At 46.3% G+C, this 20950-nt stretch overlaps 1 protein-coding gene and 2 long non-coding RNA genes across 4 annotated transcripts in view; 2 read left to right on the top strand and 1 right to left on the bottom strand.

Annotated features, from left to right (window-relative positions):
- NRK (Nik related kinase) overlaps window positions 1–20950 on the bottom strand; it is a 128683-nt gene that overhangs the window by 37057 nt on the left and 70676 nt on the right. Inside the window, exons 21-24 of the mRNA XM_081178941.1 lie at window positions 20550–20643; window positions 7112–7291; window positions 5178–5307; window positions 2871–3029 (exon numbers count right to left, since the gene is read on the bottom strand). Coding sequence (XP_081035067.1) covers window positions 2871–3029; window positions 5178–5307; window positions 7112–7291; window positions 20550–20643 — 563 coding nt within the window. The remainder of the gene's footprint in view (window positions 1–2870; window positions 3030–5177; window positions 5308–7111; window positions 7292–20549; window positions 20644–20950) is intronic.
- On the top strand, window positions 13987–15114 carry LOC308578593. 2 transcript variants are annotated; one of them, XR_014004007.1, is made up of 4 exons: window positions 13987–14456; window positions 14594–14637; window positions 14771–14838; window positions 14960–15114. It is a non-coding gene; the product is annotated as an uncharacterized lncRNA (long non-coding RNA). The 2 variants fall into 2 exon arrangements; XR_014004008.1 differs by having other exon boundaries at window positions 14771–15114.
- On the top strand, window positions 15449–16247 carry LOC308578595. Its single transcript, XR_014004010.1, has 2 exons — window positions 15449–15780; window positions 16013–16247. It is a non-coding gene; the product is annotated as an uncharacterized lncRNA (long non-coding RNA).

Raw genomic sequence — 20950 nt, 5'->3', positions numbered from 1 at the left:
TCTTTTTTACAATCAAGCAGTGTGTAAATTTTGTTAACAAAGAAACAACTTAATATCTAAACATTTCCAAATGGCAGGTAAAAATGATATGAAACAATCAAAGTGTCATAAAAGCTGCAAAACGGCACTATGAAAACAGATTTTAAAAGATGATTTCGGAAATAGCAGGGTTCAATTTCATGGGTCAGGAACAGTCTAGGCAGAAAGAGATGCCTTCACAAGATGTCTGAAGCAACTGATGGACGATGCTTCATGAATGACATTCCACAGAGGAGAGACAACGACATAAAATTCCAATTTTTGGGTCACCACTCAGTGATAATCCACAGAGTGATGGCCGAAGTCAAGACCCTGGGGGAACAGCCAATATGTGGCATTTAAGGCTTATGTCGGTCATCCCAACCCATGTACCTAGGATTAAGTACCACTGACTTCAATAGGACTTACTTCTGAGTAGGCATGGTTAGGATTGCTCTGCCAGTTAGCTTTTGTGGGGAGAGAAGGGACCATTGCAAGGTAACAATTTTTGAGTTCCCATAGATTTGCCATGAAATGTCACTTGGAGTGGGGTACCCACTCTCAAGAAACATCCTAAGAAGTTAAACAAGACTTGCAAAATTTCTCTGGGAGAGACCCTCAAGTATGTGTCTACAGTTAAATTGTTTTCAAGCCAGCAGAAGTGTTGAGGGGACTGCGGATTCGGGCTGACACTCAACGGGCGAGGCTTCCATTTGGTTGCCATGTTTGATAAGGTTTCTTATCGAAGTGTTCCTGGCGGAAATAATGAGATGGCATAAGGTATTACGCAGCACAAAAAAGAGAGAAAAAGCAGCGGAATGCTAGCAATGGGCTGGTAAGAACATAGTGCTCTCCAGCTCAGCACACATATCATTACCAGCTTTGCTATGGTACTCTGTTCTTAATTTAAAATCTTGGCGTCCTCCAAACATACATCACATGAAACCCAGAGAGCTGTAAACTGTAAATCTACATTTCCTGGGATAATTTCTTCCGGCATTTCATTCATTTATTTTGTTTCTCATTTAAGGCTCGAATCAAGGCAGGAGGTGTGGGTAAAATATTGTATCAGCTCCATGGAGCTTGTCGTCGTGCTGCCTGGTGTCAGGAAGATGGAAAATTAAAGCTGATGGGGAGCTAAGGCATCAATAATGAGGACGGATCTTTAAATGACAGGTGGTGCAGTCCATCCAGCATTTCGGTATATCACACTCAGATGTAGGAAACTGGGCTTCATGTCAAGGCCAGCTCAGAGGCAGAGAATGGCACTGAGGATCATAGTACATTCTAAGACCAATGGTAGCTGGGATGCGCTGGTGGATGCCACAAGACTGCAATCCTGCAAACCTTCCAACACCCCTTCCAGGATTTCTGTTGCAGAGTGTTCTCCACTTCAGAAAGTGATGGGCTCAAGTTACTGCCCAGGACAGAAAATGTACTGGTATCACAAGACCTCCCATCTCTGGGCATGACTTGAGAGGCAGAAAGAAGCAAAAAACTGACACATGCTCTAGACCAGGTCCCTACTGATGCTCCAGAAATGGGTAAGACTGGGTTACAAAAACTCAGTTGCTACCTAGCTGTTGCTCAAGCAACATCTCCTTTTGGACAGCTCCTCTGATGCTTTACTGCTGATCTTGCCTTGCTAGTAAGTGGTCCAGCTGCATTCCAGGACACTTCAACTCAACAATCAGGGTGAGCAGGAACAGGGCAATTTACTGAATGGGAACGGAAACAGGACTGCAATACCCCAAGGACCGCCTCTCTCCCATATAAACCGTTCTGGACTCTGTGTTCACCCTTCTTCGTGTGCCTCTTCCAAGAGAGGTCCAGAAGGTGGCAACATGAGAACGGGCCTTTTCTGTGGTGGCTCCCTGTTTGTGGGATGCTCTCCCCAGGGAGCTTCACCAGGCACCTTCATTATATATATTTTAGGTGCCAGGCGAAAACGTTCCTTTTTAACCATGGCTTGGGTTGATGAATATTTTAAATGTGTCTGTGGGAAGGGGGAGGCTATGGCTTTGCTGTTGTGTTTTAATTATATACTTGTTTTTATCCGGTACTTTATTCTGTGGGCGGAAATGACTGGCAGAATCTGAGACCAGGGAGAAGAGTCGGTGGAAGAAGATTGGAGGAAATTTAAAACTTATTTGCAGAAATATTGTAAAATTTTTGAATGCTGATGACATTGAAATGAATTGAAGGTAGCAACAAGGTAAAATGTAAGATGGGATTAATAATAGATAAACAAATAGGACATGAATTTGCTGAACCAATTTTTAAAAGGGATACAAAAATGGGAGACGTGAGGAAGTCAGGAAAATAAGTTAACTAAAGATGAGAAATTAAGAAAGAGGGAATTTTTGTGTTTTTTTATATGTGTTTTTTCTTTTTCTTTTTGGGGGGTTTAATGTCTGTATTTTTGTATTTTGTAAATTTGTATCTTCTTCGTTTTTGTGTTTTTCTGGACTTTTCTATTGATAAAACCTAATAAAATATTATATATATATATATATATATATATAATTCTGTGAACCACCCTGTGGCCCTTTGATGAAGAGCAGTATATAAATCTAACAAGTAATAATAGCAACATAGGAAGCTGCCTTGCAATGAGTTAGGCTATTGGTTCATCTTGCTGCAATATTGGCTACACTGACTGGCAGCAGCTCTCCAGGGTTTCAGGTGAAAGTCTTTCCCACTCCTACCTGGAGATGCTGGGGATTGAACCCAGGATTGTGCTCTTCCAGGGTGTTTTGGCCCTTCCCCCTATATTTTTAAAGATCTGAACAAGCCTCCAAGAACCCCAGAATCGCAAGCCATCTATTTCTGCTTCAGATAAACTTTCTTACCCCACAATGCGGAACACAAGATCTCAGAGTTGAACTTCTTTTTGTATTTGCGGATTTCTGGGCTGTCACTCTGTGGCCGGATATTGGTGGGGTTCACGTTGACCACCGAGCCTTTCCTTGCGTTTTGCCTGCTGGTGGGCTCTGGTTTCACACTGGATGCTGGGGAAGAGAAGCAGAGAGTTTTTATAAAACGATTGTTATGTTTTCTTGCACAACACATGGCTTGTGAGGCAACTGTGCCCCACACTCTAAGTGTGCCCCTCATGAAAGCAGGATTTCTAATCTCTTTTTGAATGACATCTAATATGTCACATCCACAATATACATTTAAAGCACATTGCTTCCTCCAAGGAATCCAGGGAGCCGTGGCTTGTTAATGATGCTGCGAACTATAGCTTTGTGAGAGAGCATTTGCTTTAAATTTATGGTGTGGATGTGACCTAAGGGCCAGACCACAAGTGATGCTATTCATTTGCATTTAATGTGTACACATTTTAAAAATACAAATAGCAACCACTGGAAGGAGCCTGATAATGTTTAGGATCAGAGCAGGTGGGGTACAGGGAGTTTTGTCAGTCTTGACAAAAGTCATTCCTTTGAAGCAACTATTTGCATGGTATTCCCTATGCACCGACATTCCATATTGGCACCAGAAAATGTGACAGACCAGTGTATTCAGCCCAAAGAACAAAGAATTATCTAAGTAAATAAGGTGCTTGCCTGCTGGGAGTCCACCTTCTACCAGGCGAATTTGCAGGTCACGGAAAACCATACATAATGGTTTACCATTCGTGGTTCACTTGAATAAACCATGAATGGGAAGCCAAAACCGAAGTTTGGCTTGGAGCAGAGGTGGATTAGAGTAGTGCGACTAGTTCTGCCGCACTGGGCAATGGGCCTAGGGAGTTCTCCAGGGTGTTGCAACTATGATGTAGTGAACTGAGCAGTACAGTAGGCAGGAGGTGCAGGGGGAATCAAATATTGGTGATGCATAAATTTGAAAGACCCAAGTCCACTCTTGCTTGGAGTGGAGCAAGCCATGATCCTTGTAAGACTGAGACCGGGATTCGGATGGGTGACTATGTCAATTTCAGTTTCTCCCAGTTTCTCATCTTTCTAATCTTAAGTTCAGTTCTCTACATTTCCAAATCAGTTTGTGATTTAAAAGACAACATTTCAGTTTAGTCCTGATATACACCTTTTTGTATGCATTTTTGCCTAATGTACATATTTTTTCAAAGCAACTTCCACCATATGTAGTGCATTTTTGTATGTCGTTTTCACTAATATATGCATTTATATGCACACTTTTGTTGTTCATATGTGTATTTTTGTACACATTGCTTGACTGGAGTCCTGCTTTGTAAAATTTGGAGAAGGGCACATTATGAAGGATGCCTTTGCTTTGGTTCGTGCATTGTTTCAGAAAGTGCAAATTAGGTAAGTTCATCTTTAGATGTGCAACCAAACTGAATTTCTCCCTTATCCCTACTCAGGAATTGTGGTTTGTTCCACTAGTGCCAGGGGAGAAGCAAAGTAAGAGTCACCTGATTATGGAAAACCATCATTTACAAGCGAATGCTACCATTGAGGACTAGCTCCCTGCCAGGCAGGTAGCGCTGACCCAGGGCACCAGCATAGGTCAGTCAAGGCTGAACACCTGGATAAGTGAAAAATTGGGAACAGGCTATCTCCACCACCCAGATGTGGACCCAGGCATGGGCACAACCCCCTCTCAGGGGTTGACCAAACCAAGTTGAGTCCCTGGATTCCTTTAATGGAATACCCTTCGCATAGGGATGGCAAGACCATTCCCCCATCCCTATCACCTGAACCAGAGCCTATCCACAACCTTAAAAGTTGTGACGATTTGCTATGCGGCAGGTGAAACCCAAATGGCAACAGCCAATCAGCCAAGTGGGGAAAATTCCTGCTGTGCCCCTGTCCCAACAACAGACGACACACGACGGCATAGCAAGGTGAAGCGCACAGCCCAAAAAGTAGGGAGAGGTGGGTGGGTGTTTCCTAATGCACGATCTGAAAGAAGAAGCTCTGGGTCACGTGCATGGGCATATATAGGTCCCTCGATCCATTTGGACTGCACCCCATTGGCCAGATTACACCCAGCAACGAGGGACCTACCAATCGGGTGTTGTGGCTGACCAATCTTACCTACCCACAACACAGGGGATCGGTTTCCAGGTCTCACCGCAACACGTGCCCTCTTTGAGGGAGGACACAATTTCACTCCTCCCCTCCAAAAGAGGCAAATATGGCATGCTCTGCAATAAAAGAAACTGTACTCACAAGAACCACAGTTTGGTCCAGTTGGACTTGAAGGAGGTGACATTTGTAGAAGCCTAGGATCTATGAATGATGTGAATGATGTCGTAGATGAGGAACTATTTTTTGAGGGGGTGTTGTTAGTGCTCGGTGCCTAAAATGGGGGGGGGGAAATTAAGATGAAACAAAGGAACTTAATCACAACCGACTGCATTGATGGTGCTACAGGTATACTATACAGTGACCTTTCCCAGCCTTGGACCCCCAGATGCTGATGGACTACAACTCCCATAATTCTTAAGACAGCAGAACTGGTGGTCAGGGATGATGGGAGTTGTAGTCCAACAAGATCTGGAGGCCCAGGGTTGGGACAGGCTGCTGTCTCTGGGATGGATGGTTCTACTTCAACACCCTCCTTAAAAAAACCCCAAACGAAGCTAAAACCTTGCTTTGAAAGTGATACCACAACTTAATTACAGTGGTACCTTGGTTTACGAACTTAATCTGTTCCGGAAGCCCGTTCTTAAACTGAAGCTGCACTTTCCCTAATGAGGTCTCCCACCGCCGGTGCCCTTCCACCATCCGGATTCCGTTCCTAGACTGAGGTAAAGTTCATAGACTTCTGGTTTTGCGGAAGTTTGTAACCCAAACAGGGCTGTTCGTAAACCGAGGTATCACTGCAGAGCTTATGTACATTGCATTCTGCTGGGTTGCTGCACTAAGATACTCTGTGGCCAATGCTACTAGAAAGGCACCTAGGCTGTGAAGAAGAAAGTGGGGTAATATGGGAAGGAGCAGTAGATCTGACCAGAGCCCTAGTTGAGTGAGTAGTAGAGTCTGGCCCACTGCTCTGAAACCCCTTCCAGACATCCAGTAAGACTGGGTACTTATCAGGGGTCTGGAATGGAAGGTGTGTAGAAGTTCCAGCTGGGGTAGCTCTGTTGGTAGAGCATGTGGCCCTTAATCTCAGGTTGATGGGTTCAAGCCCCATGTTGGGCAAATAGATTCCTGCATTTAGACTAGATGATCATTGTGGTGCTTTCTAACTCTACATTTCTATGACTCTCTGATTCTAGAAGGTGGAAGTGGATCTAACTATTAGAAATCTGGATGATTAGCAGTGGATTGTACTCTAAAGCTTCATTGGAAAGGAAAACAAAAACAAAAACAAAGGGTAGATAAATCTAGTTCTTTCACATCTATAAAAATTATACAGCAATAACATGTGTTGGGCAGGTTATTTCTCTTCACCACCACACAGACACACATGATTCACCATTAAATCTCCCTTCCAAAACAGCTGAAAGGAGAAGACTGAAGTAAATGAACATAAATGCTTTCCTTTAATTTGGAACGTATAACAACCTCAAGTAACTGGCACAGCCTCCCTGCAGATCCATAGCAATGCAGACCAAAACTTCTGGCAAGATGCAATGGAATGCTAATGGCCAATATCTATCACCCCTCAGGATAAAACAGAGTTACTACAGGGCTTCAAAATATATGACATTTTAGACATTGCTGGACATCTAAAACTAACAAAAACATCAACAACTCAATAGTCACGTTGTGCGACATGCTCACATAACTTGCGCAGCATGTGCATAATATGCCAGGCGGCATGCGCAAATGATGTCAGCAAGTCATGCGGAATATACACACAGCATGAGCATGTTGCACATGACGTCAGCACATTGGTGGTGCTAGTCCCCCTCAATCACAGGGTCAAGCCAGCGCAACTGTCCTGAGATATGAATTTTTGCACACAACTTCTCCTATTACACATTTTTGCAAGGCATTTCCCCTAGTAGTTTTGTATGTTATTTTCATTACGATGTGCATTTTGTGTGTGTATGCTTTTTTGATTGGAGAACTGCATTATATAATTCAGAGAAGTTTGAATCTCAAAGGAAGGATTGCATTTCAGTTTGTTTATTGTCATAATATGTGACATTTACCTTGTTGGGAATAGGCTTGCTCTGAGGTTCCGGAAAGTGGTTCGGAGCAACTTTCAGCTGGTTTGCTGAACAATTCGAAACCTGGCTCTGTTGCAACAGGTCTGGGAGAAGATAGTTTTGGTTGTTCATGCCCCAGAATCGTTCCTGAGAACTGCAGCTGAGCTTTCCTGCAACATAACCCTGCACACAACGACAACTTTTTAAGAGCTGTTCTGTGACCAGAAGTCAAGCTATCCTCCCCTCCCTTCCTCCCAGCATGTAGCAATGCTCACTTGTGGTAACACTTATGGTAACAAATGCTGGTGAATGTTGGAAGTCCAAATCTCTGTAGTACATCACAGCTAATGAAAATCAGATTATGGCAGGAATGTCAGCGCATCAGGAAAAAATGTAATAAAATAAAATGACACTGGAAATAGGATTCTGATGGATGGGAGCTGCTTAAAGGACACTAGTAATGCTCCATGTTTATACAGTGAAGTTCATCTTCAAAGCACTTCGCAAATGATATCTAATCCATCCTCTCAGGCCCCCATGACACAGAGCCAAAGAAGCATTAGCATTCCAGCAGCAGGGTAATGAGGTGGAGTCTCTTTAAGAAGCCAGCATCAAAACTAGAAGAAGGGTGAATCTCAGAGATTGCTTCACCTTGCAAGAGCGCCTCTTATGATCTTCTCCTTGGGAAGCTCTACCCACAACCCCTTTCTTCCAGGTGAAGCCAGAAAGGTGGCTGGGAGGAGGGGGACCTTTTTATTTGGCAGTGGTGCTGAGGCTTGGTAAAGGACCCCTGACAGTTTGGCTTACAAACAATAAATAACAATGACATGATAGAACATCACAGATGCAACATGAAGCCGACAACATTAATCTTATGTACAGGATTAGTCTCCATGTGGCTGAGCCTCAGTGCTGGGAGAACGGCTGAGTTTTGCTTCACTTTCAAAGCGTCTCTCCTTATCCCTACATTCCAAGCAGAGATCTTTGTTTAAAAACACATTCTTAGTCGGTTTTGTAATAAACCGGCTTATAACCGTGACTCATGAAGCCGGTTCCTCCACTGAGAATATATGTGCTAAAGGTGGGGGAGAAAAGACAGGGTAGGACCACAACTAGCAACTGGAATACTGGAAGGTGCTGTTTTCAACAAGAAAAAAGGAAAGGAGCAGAAGTGGAAACCAGACCTGAAGTCCTATCCTCTGATCTGAAAACCCAGGTCTTTAGTTCCAGATGGTAGGAGTAGGTGGGCTCACTATTGGGGGGTTTCCTACATAGAATTGGTTAAAAATACATTTCATCGCCAAATCTGAGCAGATTTGAAGGCTCAGCCCTAGGAAGTATTATCCTGACATAAATTTGGGAGTATTGCAGAGTCTTTTGGTCTCAGGACTGATCGTACTGATGGCTTCACTCACTGCCGTTTGTTTATTTGAAATACTCAAAATCTTTCCACAACTGCTCAAGATAGCTCACGGCATCTATTTAAGACCATTTCATTCAGCAAAGACCTAAAGCTGAAAGCATTTTTTAAAAAAACTTTAGAACATACAGTTGTACCTTGGATCTCAAACACCTTGTGACTCGAACATTTTGGCTCCCAATTGCCGCAACCCCAGAAGTGAGTGTTCTGGTTTGCGAACGTTCTTTGGAAGCCGAACGTCCAATGCAGAGCCGGATTTAGGTTTGATGAGGCCCTAAGATACTGAAGGTAATGGGGCCCTTTATATGTCCAGCTGTCCTTTGTCAACAACAAATTGCCACTGCTTTTTGTGTTGAATATATGCTACATGGTAATTTATGGACCTCATAGGTATCTAAAGCTGTTTGCACATAACAAATAGGAGCCTGCACAACACTCTTGCTGTATTTTGTTTTTCATCTTCTATTTTGGAAATGTACATCCAGGGGAGGCAGCCAACTTTTGGAGCAATATTTTATCCCCCCTGCTCTGTGAAGTCATCCTCTTAGAAGCACTTGAACTTCCCGTTCCTGGTTCCTAGGAAATTGGGGGAAGTCAGCTGCAGGTTCTCCTCTCTGTTCTAAAAAGCAGGTGTCTTCCCCAAAGGATCCTGGGAATTGTAGTTTGTTAGGGCTTCTGGGATTTGCAGGTCTATGAGGAGGAGGAGGAGAAGAAAAAGAAGAGTTTGGATTTGATATCCCACCTTTCACTCCCCCTTAAGGAGTCTCAAAGGGGATAACATTCTCCTTTCCCTTCCTCCCCCACAACAAACACTCTGTGAGGTGAGTGGGGCTGAGAGACTTCAGAGAAGTGTGGCTGGCCCAAGGTCACCCAGCAGCTGCATGTGGAGGAGTGGGGAATCGAACCCGGTTCACCAGATTACGAGTCCACCGCTCTTAACCACTACACCACACTGGCCTCTCTGGGAGGGAATCTGCAATGCCCAGGATCATTTGGGGGACGTCATGTGCTTTAAATGCTCACTGGATGCACTTTAAATCAGAGGATCCTAGAATTGTTGAGTTGCGAGGGACCCCGAGGGTCCTCTAGTCCAACCCCCTGCAATGCAGGAATCTCAGCTCAAGAACCCATGGCAGATGGCCGTCCAAGCTCTGCTGAAAAACCTCCAAGGAAGGAGAGTCTTACCGCCTTCTGAGGGATTTCCTCCCACTGTCAAACAGCTCTTGCTGTCAAAAAGTTCTTCCTGGAGTTGGAATCTCCTTTCTGGTCACTTGAAGCCATGGCTTCAGGTCCTGAGGGCCTCTGGAGCAGGAGAAAACAAGCTTCCTCCCTGTGATGCCCTTGAGATATTGACAGGGCTCTCATATCCATGTCCGGAGGGACAGGAAGCAAAACATCTCTCTCTCCCCTTTCCCCACCCCATGCAGAATGGCAAGGGGTCTGTGCATCCAGCAGGTGGTGGGAGTGTGGAGCCCAGCCAGGGGCTGGCAGTGGGCAGGATCCTTGCACTGCCGGGGGTTGGACTAGATGACCCTTGGCATCCCTTCCAACTCGACCATGCTATGATTCTCTCAAGCAGCTGAAGGAACGGGCGGGGGAGCAAGATGCAGATGAAGGGGAGGCACGTCCACACACCCCAGCAGCCCCCTCTGGCCTGACCCACGGGGGCCTCATCCCAGCACACTTTGACCCCCCTGGTTTTATTTTTCTTCATTCAGGTGCCGGTCAACCCAGCAGCCTGGTCCCTGTTTGCCCGCTGATGTCACAAAGTGCTGCTTTGCAAGCAAGCCTTATAGTGCCCTGCAAGGGGGATGCCTGTCAGATGACAGTGAGAGATGGTAGAGAAAGATGGAATCTCAAGGTAGGAGGCCTAGAGGAGGTGAGTGGCAATATTATTATTGTGAGGTGATGCTATTACAATTCCAAAGGGAATGTCAAGCAGGGAGGGAGGGGGAAGAGAGAGAGTGGAATTCTGGTGGAGACGGAAGATGGAAGGAGGCTTGGAAAGGAAGTTTGAAAGCGGGGCAGTTGAGAGTCGGTTGAGAGCGGTTGGTTCTAGAAGGGGGCACAAGGGGGGGGGGGGCTGAAGCTGAGCTGGACTTAGAAGCAGCAGCACAGCCGCCATTGCTCTCAGCATGTGGCCGTTCAGTGCTGAAAAAAGGGGGTCTCTCCCAACTTGGAGGCAAGAGGATTCTCTTAACTCAGGTGAGCCATGGAGCCAGGGCTTGGCTTGTACAGAAATAGTACCTCAGGTTAAGAACTTTGCTTCAGGATGAGGACAGAAATTGCACGGCGGCAGTGGAGGCCCCATTAGCTAAGGTGGTACCTCAGGTTAAGAACAGTTTCAGGTTAAGAACAGACATCCAGAACGAATTAAGTTCTTAACCCGAGGTACCACTGCATTGCTAAAACCCAGATGCCTCACCCCCCTCCAAGATTCACAGAACTGGGCTATGCCTGATTATCGTCTCCCAAAGCAACTTGTTGTTGTTTAGTCATTTAGTCGTATCCGCCTCTTCGTGACCCCATGGACTCCAGGCACTCCTATCTTCCACTGTCTCCCGTGGTTTGGTCAAACTCATGTTGGTAGCTTTGAGAATACTGTCCCACCATCTCGTCCTCTGTCGCCCCCTCTCCTTGTGCCCTCCATCTTTCCCAGCACCAGGGTCTTTTCCAGGGAGTCTTTTCTTCTCATGAGGTGGCCAAAGTATTGGAGCCTCAGCTTCACAATCTGTCCTTCCAGTGAACACTCAGGGCTGATTTCCTTCAGAATGGATCGGTTTGATCTTCTTGCAGTCCATGGGACTCTCAAGAGTCTCCTCCAGCACCATAATTCAAAAGCATCCATTCTTTGGCGATCAGCCTTCTTTATGGTCCAGCTCTCACTTTCATACATCACTACTGGGAAAACCATGGCTTTAACTATACGGACCTTTGTCAGCAAGGTGATGTCTCTGCTTTTTAAGTTGCTGTCTAGGTTTGTCTTTGCTTTTCTCCCAAGAAGCAGGCGTCTTTTAATTTTGTGGCTGCTGTCACCATCTGCAGTGATCACAGAGCCCAAGAAAGTAAAATCTCTCACTACCTTCATTTCTTCCCCTTCTTGCATTTCCTTTTCATTGGAATGATTTTCGTTTTTGTTTTTGTTCTCGGTCCACATATAGCTTAAGCCTGCCTTGTAGAATTTTAAGTACAACCTTGCTAGAGTGTGAAATGAGTGCAATAGTTGGAGCATTCTTTGGCACTGCCCTTCTTTGGGATTGGGATGTAGATTGAGCTTCTCCAATCCTCTGGCCACTGCTGAGTTTTCCAAACTTACTGTCATATTGAGTGTAGCACCTTAACAGCATCATCTTTTAAAATTTTAAATCGTTCAGCTGGATTATCATCACTTCCACTGGCCTTGTTATTAGCAGTGCTTTCTAAGGCCCATTTGACTTCACTCTCCAGGATGTCTGGCTCAAGGTCAGCAATATGGATGTGCAAGACATCCATATCTTTCTGGTATAATTCCTCTGTGTATTCTTGCCACCTCTTCTTGATGTCTTCTGCTTCTGTTTGGTCCTTACCACTTTTGTCCTTTATTATGGTAATCTTTGAATGAAACGTTCCTTTCATATCTCCAATTTTCTTGAACAGATCTCTGGTTTTTCCCATTCTATTGTTTCCCTCTATTTCTTTGCATTGCTTGTTTAAGAAGGCCCTCTTGTCTCTCCTTGCTATTTTTTGGAAATCTGCATTCAATTTCCTGTATCTTTCACTATCTCCCTCGCATTTTGCTTGCCTTCTCTCCCCTGCTATTTGTAAGGCCACGTTGGACAGCCACTTTGCTTTCTTGCATTTCCTTTTCATTGGGATGGTTTTCGTTGCTGCCTCCTGTATAATGTTACGAGCCTCCACTCATAGTTCTTCAGGCACTCTGTCCAGCAAATCTAAATCCTTAAACCTGTTCCTCCCTTCCACTGTGTATTCATAAGGGATTTGATTTAGATTTATGTGGCGTTTGCCTCCTAGGTGGGTCATAAGGAAAGGGTTAAATGAGTGTGATGTGATTGGCCAGTGGGAACGCAAGGGGAGGAGTAAAAGTTAGAGTTGGAGGTGTGTGGAAGTTAGTTGTCAGTTGAGGGTTGGCAGTTGGAGAAGTAAGAGGGAGGATAAGTCTGTGGGTTGGTCGAGTTGTATTGTGAGAGAGTGAGAGGAATTGTTAGGTGGAGTCACATAGATAGTTGGAATAATCAGTATGAAGTTGTTACTTGTTCATGCTTATACAAATAAACTTGATTATTTGTTAATGTTAACAACTGTCTGGACTCCGTGTGTACCCGGGAGAAACGGGTTGGTGGCAGCGAAGAGGCAATCACAGTGGTGGCACAGGGATCAATAGACCGTCGAACGTCCGGGGACCCTGTGTGATCGCCACAATTGTATCTTACCGGCCCAGTGGTTTTTCCTACTTTCTTCAGTTTAAGCTTGAATTTTGCAATAAGAAGCTGATGATCTGAGCCACAGTTAGCTCCAGGTCTTGTTTTTGCTGACTGTATAGAGCTTCTCCATCTTTGGCTGCAGAGAATATAATCAATATGTTTTTGATGCTGCCCATCTGGTGATGTCCACGTGTAGAGTCGTCTCTTGTGTTGTTGGAAAAGAGTGTTTGTGATGACCAGCTTGTTCTCTTGGCAGAACTCTATTAGCCTTTGCCCTGCTTCATTTTGCTCTCCAAGGCCAAACTTGCCAGTTGTTCCTTTTATGTCTTGACTCCCTACTTTAGCATTCCAATCCCCTATAATGAGAAGAACATCCGTCTTTGGTGTCATTTCTATAAGGTGTTGTAAGTCTTCATAGAATTGGTCTGCCTTGGATTCGTATTGAGATCATTCTATCATTTTTGAGATTGCATCCCAGTACAGCTTTCGCCACTCTTTTGTTGACTATGAGGGCCACTCCATTTCTTTTATGGGATTCTTGCCCACAGTAGTAGATGTGATGGTCATCCGAACTGAATTCGCCCATTCCCGTCCATTTTAGTTCACTGCTGCCCAGGATGTCAATATTTATTCTTGCCATCTCATTTTTGACCACATCCAGCTTACCAAGGTTCATGGTTCTTACATTCCAGGTTCCTATGCAATATTTTTCTTTACAGCATTGGACTTTCCTTTCGCTTCCAGACATATCCGCAACTGAGCGACCTTTCGGCTTTGGTCCAGCCGCTTCATCAGCTCTGAATCTACTTGTACTTGTCCTCCGCTCTTCCTCAGTAGCTTGTTGGACGCCTTCCGACCTGAGGAGCTCATCTTCCAGCATCATAACTTTTATATTTCCCACCTGTAACCTTTTCCTCTGTTTTTTATTTTTCCTTTCTGTCTCCTAGGACATAATAGGCTGCTGCAGAGGCAAACCATGAAGGAGGAAGGAGGGGCACAAAAAGTGAATGAACCATTGGAGATTATGGTAGGTAAATTCCATGGGGAATCCATTCCCCACATGTGCAGGGAGGTCATGGCGCTGACCTGAGTGAAACAGGGCTGGGTTGGGGGTTGCAGTCCCATCTCGCCCCAGCCCCTCGCCCCCCTCCTTCCAAGCCAGGGGTCAGGTGCCCAGGCAGGAGCTGGTTGGCAGCCTGTGGTGACGTGGGCATGGGCAGCCTGGCAGGGTGCTTGTTCTGCCCCCCTAGAGAATACAATGTCCTTCTTCCTTTGCAGGGCCGTGGTTTGGGGAACCAGCAGCAGCCCTGTGGTGCAGGGAAACCCAGCAAAATCCGGAGGTATGTTGTGACCTTGTGTGGCAGGGGAAGTGTTTCCCAGTGATCTTGGGGGTGGAGGAGGAAGGCCTGATTTAGAGATCCCTATAGTTTTATAGAGAGAGTTTCTCTGTGGTCCAGGCAGGGCCCTAGCCAGGGGGTGGTGAGGTGGACCCCCGCCAGGGGTGCAGGTGAGGGGTGGGGCACAAAATTGGCTCATAAATATGTCTAAATATATAGATGATAATAATAAATATTATCATATATATATTAATCTGGTTCCAAATACTCCAAGCAATCAGACTAACAGAGCTTGTTTTTTCCTTAGGTGAGAGGCCCACCAGAATGAGGGGGGAAAGGCTCCTACTTTAGGTAAGTGGAAATGCCAACTGAGTGCCCCATATTTTAGGAATGTTTCCTTCCCGTGTCCCCCCTCCCTCATGTGCCAGACTGGTGCTATCATCTGGGATCCAGGTGCTTGCTGATTCCTCCATTTCCTTTGCAGGGAGGGAGCCTTTCCCCAACGTCTACTTCATTCTGGCAAAATCCCTGGAGGGACATGGCAAACATCAGGTACTGGGACAGAAGGAAGGGGCCCTTGTGGAACTTCTTTTGGGGGGTCATCAAAAATGGGACAGTAATTTTTCATCCACCCCAGCCCCTTCTCATCAGATGCTTCCTGCTTCCTCCACAGGACCACACCTCCAGGGATGAGGCTCCGGCGCCTGCTCCCGGGACGAAGAACAACAGACCATCACGGTGGTTCCTGGCCCCTGATCCTCGCCTGCCTCACCCTCCATCTGTTCCCTGTGTGGGCATGGCTCCTTCCCGGCCGTACTTGGCACAGAAGCAGCATCAATAACACCTCAAGAGTTATTCCGGAGCCAGGGGAGACTTTGGCTGCTGCCTCTGCGCCAGGCCGGTCGGGACGGAGCCCAGACGCCCGCACGGAGGAGTTCAGGGTGGGGCAGCTTATAAGATCAGGCAGGATGAAATGCCCCCTTCCTAGGTCCCCACCCTCCTGCCCCAAACTGGGGCTTGCGTGGCTGGGCAGGCGCCGGCTGATGTCTCCCTTTGTTTTGCAACGAGGAGAAGGTTCAGCCTGGGAGCCGCCATATCCCGGGAGGGACTGGAACTGAGACGACGGCCTCTCGCCTCACAGGTAAGGGGACAGGGGGATTTCATTGCTTTGCCACTCTATGCTTTGCCGCTCGCGATTTGCGGGTTTGGGGGGCGCAGGCAGGGGGCGCGTTGGAATGTCACCCCCCCTTCAGGATGGCACCTGGGGCAGCTGCCCCCTGCCCCCCATCGGGCCACCCCTGGTCACAAACAGGATTTGAGCCCAAGAGCCCTCTGCTCACCTGGGACTTCCTGCAATGGCTTCTTGAAGCCCGTCCCTGGTCGTTTGGTCTGTGACAGACCATTCACACATTCAGGGATTCCTTCTTTCTTGCACGGTATGGCTTCTGCACCGCTGTGGCTGCTGCTGAAGCCCCCTCCCCACAAATAAAATAGGTAAGAGGAAGAAGGGAGAATTTGCATGGAGCGGGGAGAACACCCTGCTCCAGACTTCTAGACCAACTCTCTGACTTAAAACCGAGGCGTTCCTACGAGAGCCAGTATCAAAAATCACATGGAAGCAGTACAGAAATGGATAAGGCAGAGCTACAGCTGATGAGGAATGCAGTGCTCAAGGTTTGGCAAAGGAGGACAGACCTGGGCTAAAACGAATCTTCTTCTCGCACAGGCCACGTCATGTATGCATCTTTGGAAAGAGTCTCTGAAGAAAGCAAGTAGTGCTGATAACTATCTGTTTCTCCTATAGGAAATATTTCACCTGGAAACTTCAGTGAATTTCTGAAAAGATTTTTTGAGTTTTTTTCTTGGAAAATGTACAACTAGACCACGAGTCAAACCAAAACCACATGTCTTGTATGAAGTCGATGTCTATATTAAAAGTGTTCTCTTGTGGCTGACAAAGAGTCCTGTCTTGGTTGCCACTGTGCATTTTGCAAAACTGATTTGTGGGCAGAAGCTACATGCCAGTATTTGAAATTAGCCAGGCGCATTTTGCACCTGCCTGTTGGCCACTGGTGATTATTTAATGGCCAAAGGCCTCGGCAAAGAAACATGTAATGATGGTGCCAAGGCGAGTCTCTGGGGAGACTCCACTGAGCTGTCAAAATGAAGGGAGAAGGGGGGAAGACCGCCGGCAAAGCAGCACAGCTCGCCTCCTTATCCTGATGGCTTGGGATAGACTTGGGAGTCGCCAAATGTTGCCCCCCTCAGTGTGTGCGTGTGGCTGTGCTCGAAGATGTGCTGCTGCTCATGAGGCAAGGAAGCCCCCCCCAAGGGCGGGACATGGGCGGGGAGAGCCTGGCCTATCGCCGGGAAGGGGACGCGTCGCAATGAAGCTCAACCCTGCTCTGTTCCACAGGCAGCATTGAGTTGCATTTTGTCACCCCACTGTTTATCAGCTCCATCTGGTACGCAGGATGAGACCCTCCCTGCCATGTAGTGGTGCATGCTCCGGTTATCTCCCGCTTGGACTACTGCCATGCGCTCCATGTGGGACTACCTTTGAAGGTGACCCGGAAACTACAACCAATCCAGAATGCAGCAGCTAGACTGGGGACTGGGAGTGGCCGCCGAGACCATATAACACCGGTCCTGAAAGACCTTCATTGGCTTCCAGGCTTCTGTCTATACACAGAGCCTCCATCAGCGTGTCTGTTCTCTCTGAGCGGCTTAGTCATGCTGGCCACATGACCCGGAAGCTGTACGCCGGCTCCCTCGGCCAATAAAGCGAGATGAGCACCACAACCCCAGAGTCGGCCACAACTGGACCTAATGGTCAGGGGTCCCTTTACCTTAATAATAATAATAATAATAATAATAATAATAATAATAATAATAATAATATGGCAGGACCCGCCAGGCCTTCCTGCGACTACAATGCCCCCCAGGCCTACCTGTGGCTGTGACAGGCCTTGCAGGGTAGGCCCCAGTGAGCCTCCCTGTGGCCCCCAAGTTGGGCAGAACCCTGTGTGGGTGCATGAGCACAAATGCAGAGCCAATTGCACAGCTGGTAGGTAATTAACCTACTGCCACCTGTGAGGATGTACAATGTGCAAGCTTATTTTAATTAAAAAGCCCTTTTTTAAAATTAAGATGTGCAATAGGAGCAGGCTTCTTCTTATGTTCTGAACTCCAATGCTCTGTCACATGGATTGTTTATGGCGAGTGCATGCCATGAAATGACTGGCTATGGACCTGGCTGCCAGTAGGTGATCTCTGACCTCTTCCAGTCCTCTGGTCCCATGACAGCTGGAATGCTCCAGATGCCTGTGAAGGCTGCAGTGTTTGAATGCCTGACAGTTCTGGGAAGGATGAGGCTCCCATTAAGAACCAAGATGGATGCTGATAGCCTTTGCGCAGCCGTTCCCCCTCTAAGCTCTGCTGAAGCAATAACCCACAGAGATGTATTTTATGGCTGGCACCAAAGATAGAAACCAGTCTTCTGTGTGGTTTGCTACAAGAGATAAACAATGGACTGGAGCTAAGCATCTGCGGGTGCCAGCCTGTATGTTTGCAGGCAAACCGTGAATCTTAAGTAGGAACAGCCTGATGTTTCAAAAGCCAAATCGCTAATTGGAAAATGTGGAAATGAGAAGGAGGCCAGGAAGCATTTTGCCTCCTGCTTAGCTTAAGAAACCACAAAAGTAAAACATGAATTGCAATTCTTCCTCTCTTTTGAGTTCTGCAAACCTTCTTACAGATTCAGCTCTTGGAATAGGAGCAGGGAGGAGGAGGAAGAAGAAGAAAGGGAAGGAGGTTTGTATGCCTTCTCCTATCCTCACCCCCTTGCCATGCTCCCAACTCTGCTTCAATGCACTGGTGCCTTTTGAAGGCTTGGGCAATCTTCACGCACCCCGACTTTAGGCCCTATCTACATCACAGCCAAATTGGCTTAATAGCCATTCTCGAAACCCTGGAAATTGTAGACCTGTGATGGGGAAGGAAAGTATCACTAACCAAATTCTCGACATGCTGACCAAGCTCCAATCCTACAACTCTTTGAGGAGATAATACAATCCCCTTATATTTACAAAGCATAACCCATCATCAAATGTTGCAGAGCCACCTCGCTCTCAAACAACAGCTAAACAGAAGGGCAAGCTTAAGTGATAGTTACAGAGGAGCGCTGGTTTCTTGACAACCACAAAATTTGTTTCAGAAACTGGTGTTTCTAGAAGAATTGAGATCTTCTGCAATAAGTGGTTATGACCTAGGTCACATCCACAGCATACATTTAGACCATGGGTGGGGAACTCCCCCCCCTCCACAGGCCAAATTTGACAGGTGAGTGAGGCCACACACCTGCCTGTCACCTGATGCCACTAATAATGTCAGGGGGTGGGGTGCTTTGAAGTCCTGGAGTCAGACTCTGGATTTCACCACAAGGGGAGGATGTAAGTCTGGTCAAAAAGGCCTCAGTCTGCTCCTAGCAGATTGGGACTTCCTGGAACAAGTTGCTCACTTGGACTTATCTGTGGTCCTACAACTTCTGACCTGCCTTGCCTTCTTTTCCATGGGACCCAGAATCAGCCAGGGAACACAACAATGGCATTCTGCTGGCTGGCAAATTCCTATTTATATAGGTCTGTGGGCTTAATACTTTCCTAGGTTGTCTTGTAGGGATTCACCTAAACTGGCTGCTGCTCTGTTTTCATTGGAACATCTGCCTCTGAGACTCTTAAGCACAGGATCATGGGTTTGAGTTCCATGTTGGGCAAAAAGATTTCTGCATTGCAGGAGGTTGGACTAGATGACCGTTGTGGTCCCTTCCCACTCTACAATTCTATGAATTTTTAAAATACCTTTTCAATCTGATTACTCCAGTTTTCACAAGTCAGGGATGAGAACACATTTCAGCCTGACGGACACACTTCCTTCTGAGGGCCATGTGCCAGTGGTGTGAGGGGCCAGGGTCAAAAGCGAGTGGAGCAACAGCAAAAGTTCAGAAGGCTAGTTTCTCTACATGCTCACACAAGGTTTAAATGCTTTGCTGTGCCACGGAAGTGTAAATGAAGCATTGATCTAATAGACATTTAATCTGGTTTAATAGCCTTTCATAATTCCCTCCCTTAACCTGATTACTCTAATTCTCATAAAATGTAAGGATAAAATATGGCTAGCACGTTTAGCACGTTCATTCCAAAGTATGAGTAATTAGGGGTAGAATCCAAATGTACAGACTAGCATGCAGGAAACTGGAAGTACAGTGGATGCTCGGGTTGCGAACGTGATCTATGCGGGAAGCATGTTCGCAACCTGCAGTGTCCGCAACCCGCAGCGCCACGTCTGCACATGCATGGGTTGTGATTCGGTGCTTCTGCACATGCACATAGCACGATTTAGCACTTCTGCACATGTGCAAGCGCCGAAACCTGGAAGTAACCCGTTCCGGTACTTCCAGGTTTGGTGCAGTGCACAACCCAAAATCACGTAACCCGAAGCGTCTGTAACCTGAGGTATGACTGTATCACTTCCTGCTTTCCAGCCAATGAGGACAGCAACTACAAATTATTATGGGATGCAAAGCTTGCCTGGAACATTAGGGGTCAGTAGAAACTACACGGGAGACTGTGGGAATTCAGAATGGGTCAAATGACTTTGTCTTGGGTCAGCCACTATCTTTCTGCCTTAGTACTTTCCCAGGGCCAGTTTCTATAGCACCCCATCCTTGTATGATGCTTGCAAAGGGTAATATTAGCAATATTGCCACAGAAGATGGCAGGATCCCCAAGGGCGTGCTCTATGGGGTGCTGGCTTCAGGCACTAGGTCCATTGGCAGACAGACTCTGCGTTACAAAGATGTCTGCAAATGTGACATTAAAGCTGGCAACATCAATCCCGCCATGTGTGAATCCCTTGCAGATGAACACAGTGCCTGGAGACAGAAAAGTTGTGCACCCCTTGTAGTGACCAGAGGAGGAATGACCACTGCGAGGAGTGTAGAGAGAAGAAACGCCATGGCACATCTGCAGCAGCACAACCAGACGCCTTCATTTGCCCCAGCTGCAACAAAACATGTCTCTCCTGTATCAGTGTCTACAGCTACTGTGCAGGCGCTATAACCTTCTGACAGTTTGACTTCACCCTCCATTGTCTCCAAAGACAGATGGATGCCAACAAGCATGGCTGCAATATTAGCAAACAGAATTTGATCTCTCTAGTTCTATGCACAGAGGATGCCCCTTTGAAACGGGGGGTTGAATTACCTTCTGATCCACTACAGAACTCCGAGGGTTCGGTTCAGTCTCATCTGGAACTCTTGCCCTTGAGAAACCCATCACTCCATTGCTGGGTAGTTGCCTAGTAACAAATGCCAATTAGTGAACAGAGATGGGGTAGGGCAGGCAAGAAAGAAAGGAAAACTCAAAAGGAAAAATCCACATGCATTCTAAACAAAAATAAAGTAAAGTTACTCAATAGGAACAAGTGTCTTGCCTTTCTTTCTTTCCCTACAGCACCAAGCCCATCAAGAGTAAAATTCACATTTTACTTTTAAATTTTTTGTTGATTTATACAAATATTTGTATACCACTATTCATGATTTTTTATATATATAAAAAAACAAATATATTCTCAGAGTAGACATACTGAAAGACATGGCTAACAT

The sequence above is a fragment of the Podarcis bocagei genome, assembly GCF_964188305.1.
Source record: "Podarcis bocagei genome assembly, chromosome: Z".
In the NCBI taxonomy this organism is placed as follows: domain Eukaryota; kingdom Metazoa; phylum Chordata; class Lepidosauria; order Squamata; family Lacertidae; genus Podarcis; species Podarcis bocagei.
This window is presented reverse-complemented; position numbering and strand designations above follow the sequence as displayed.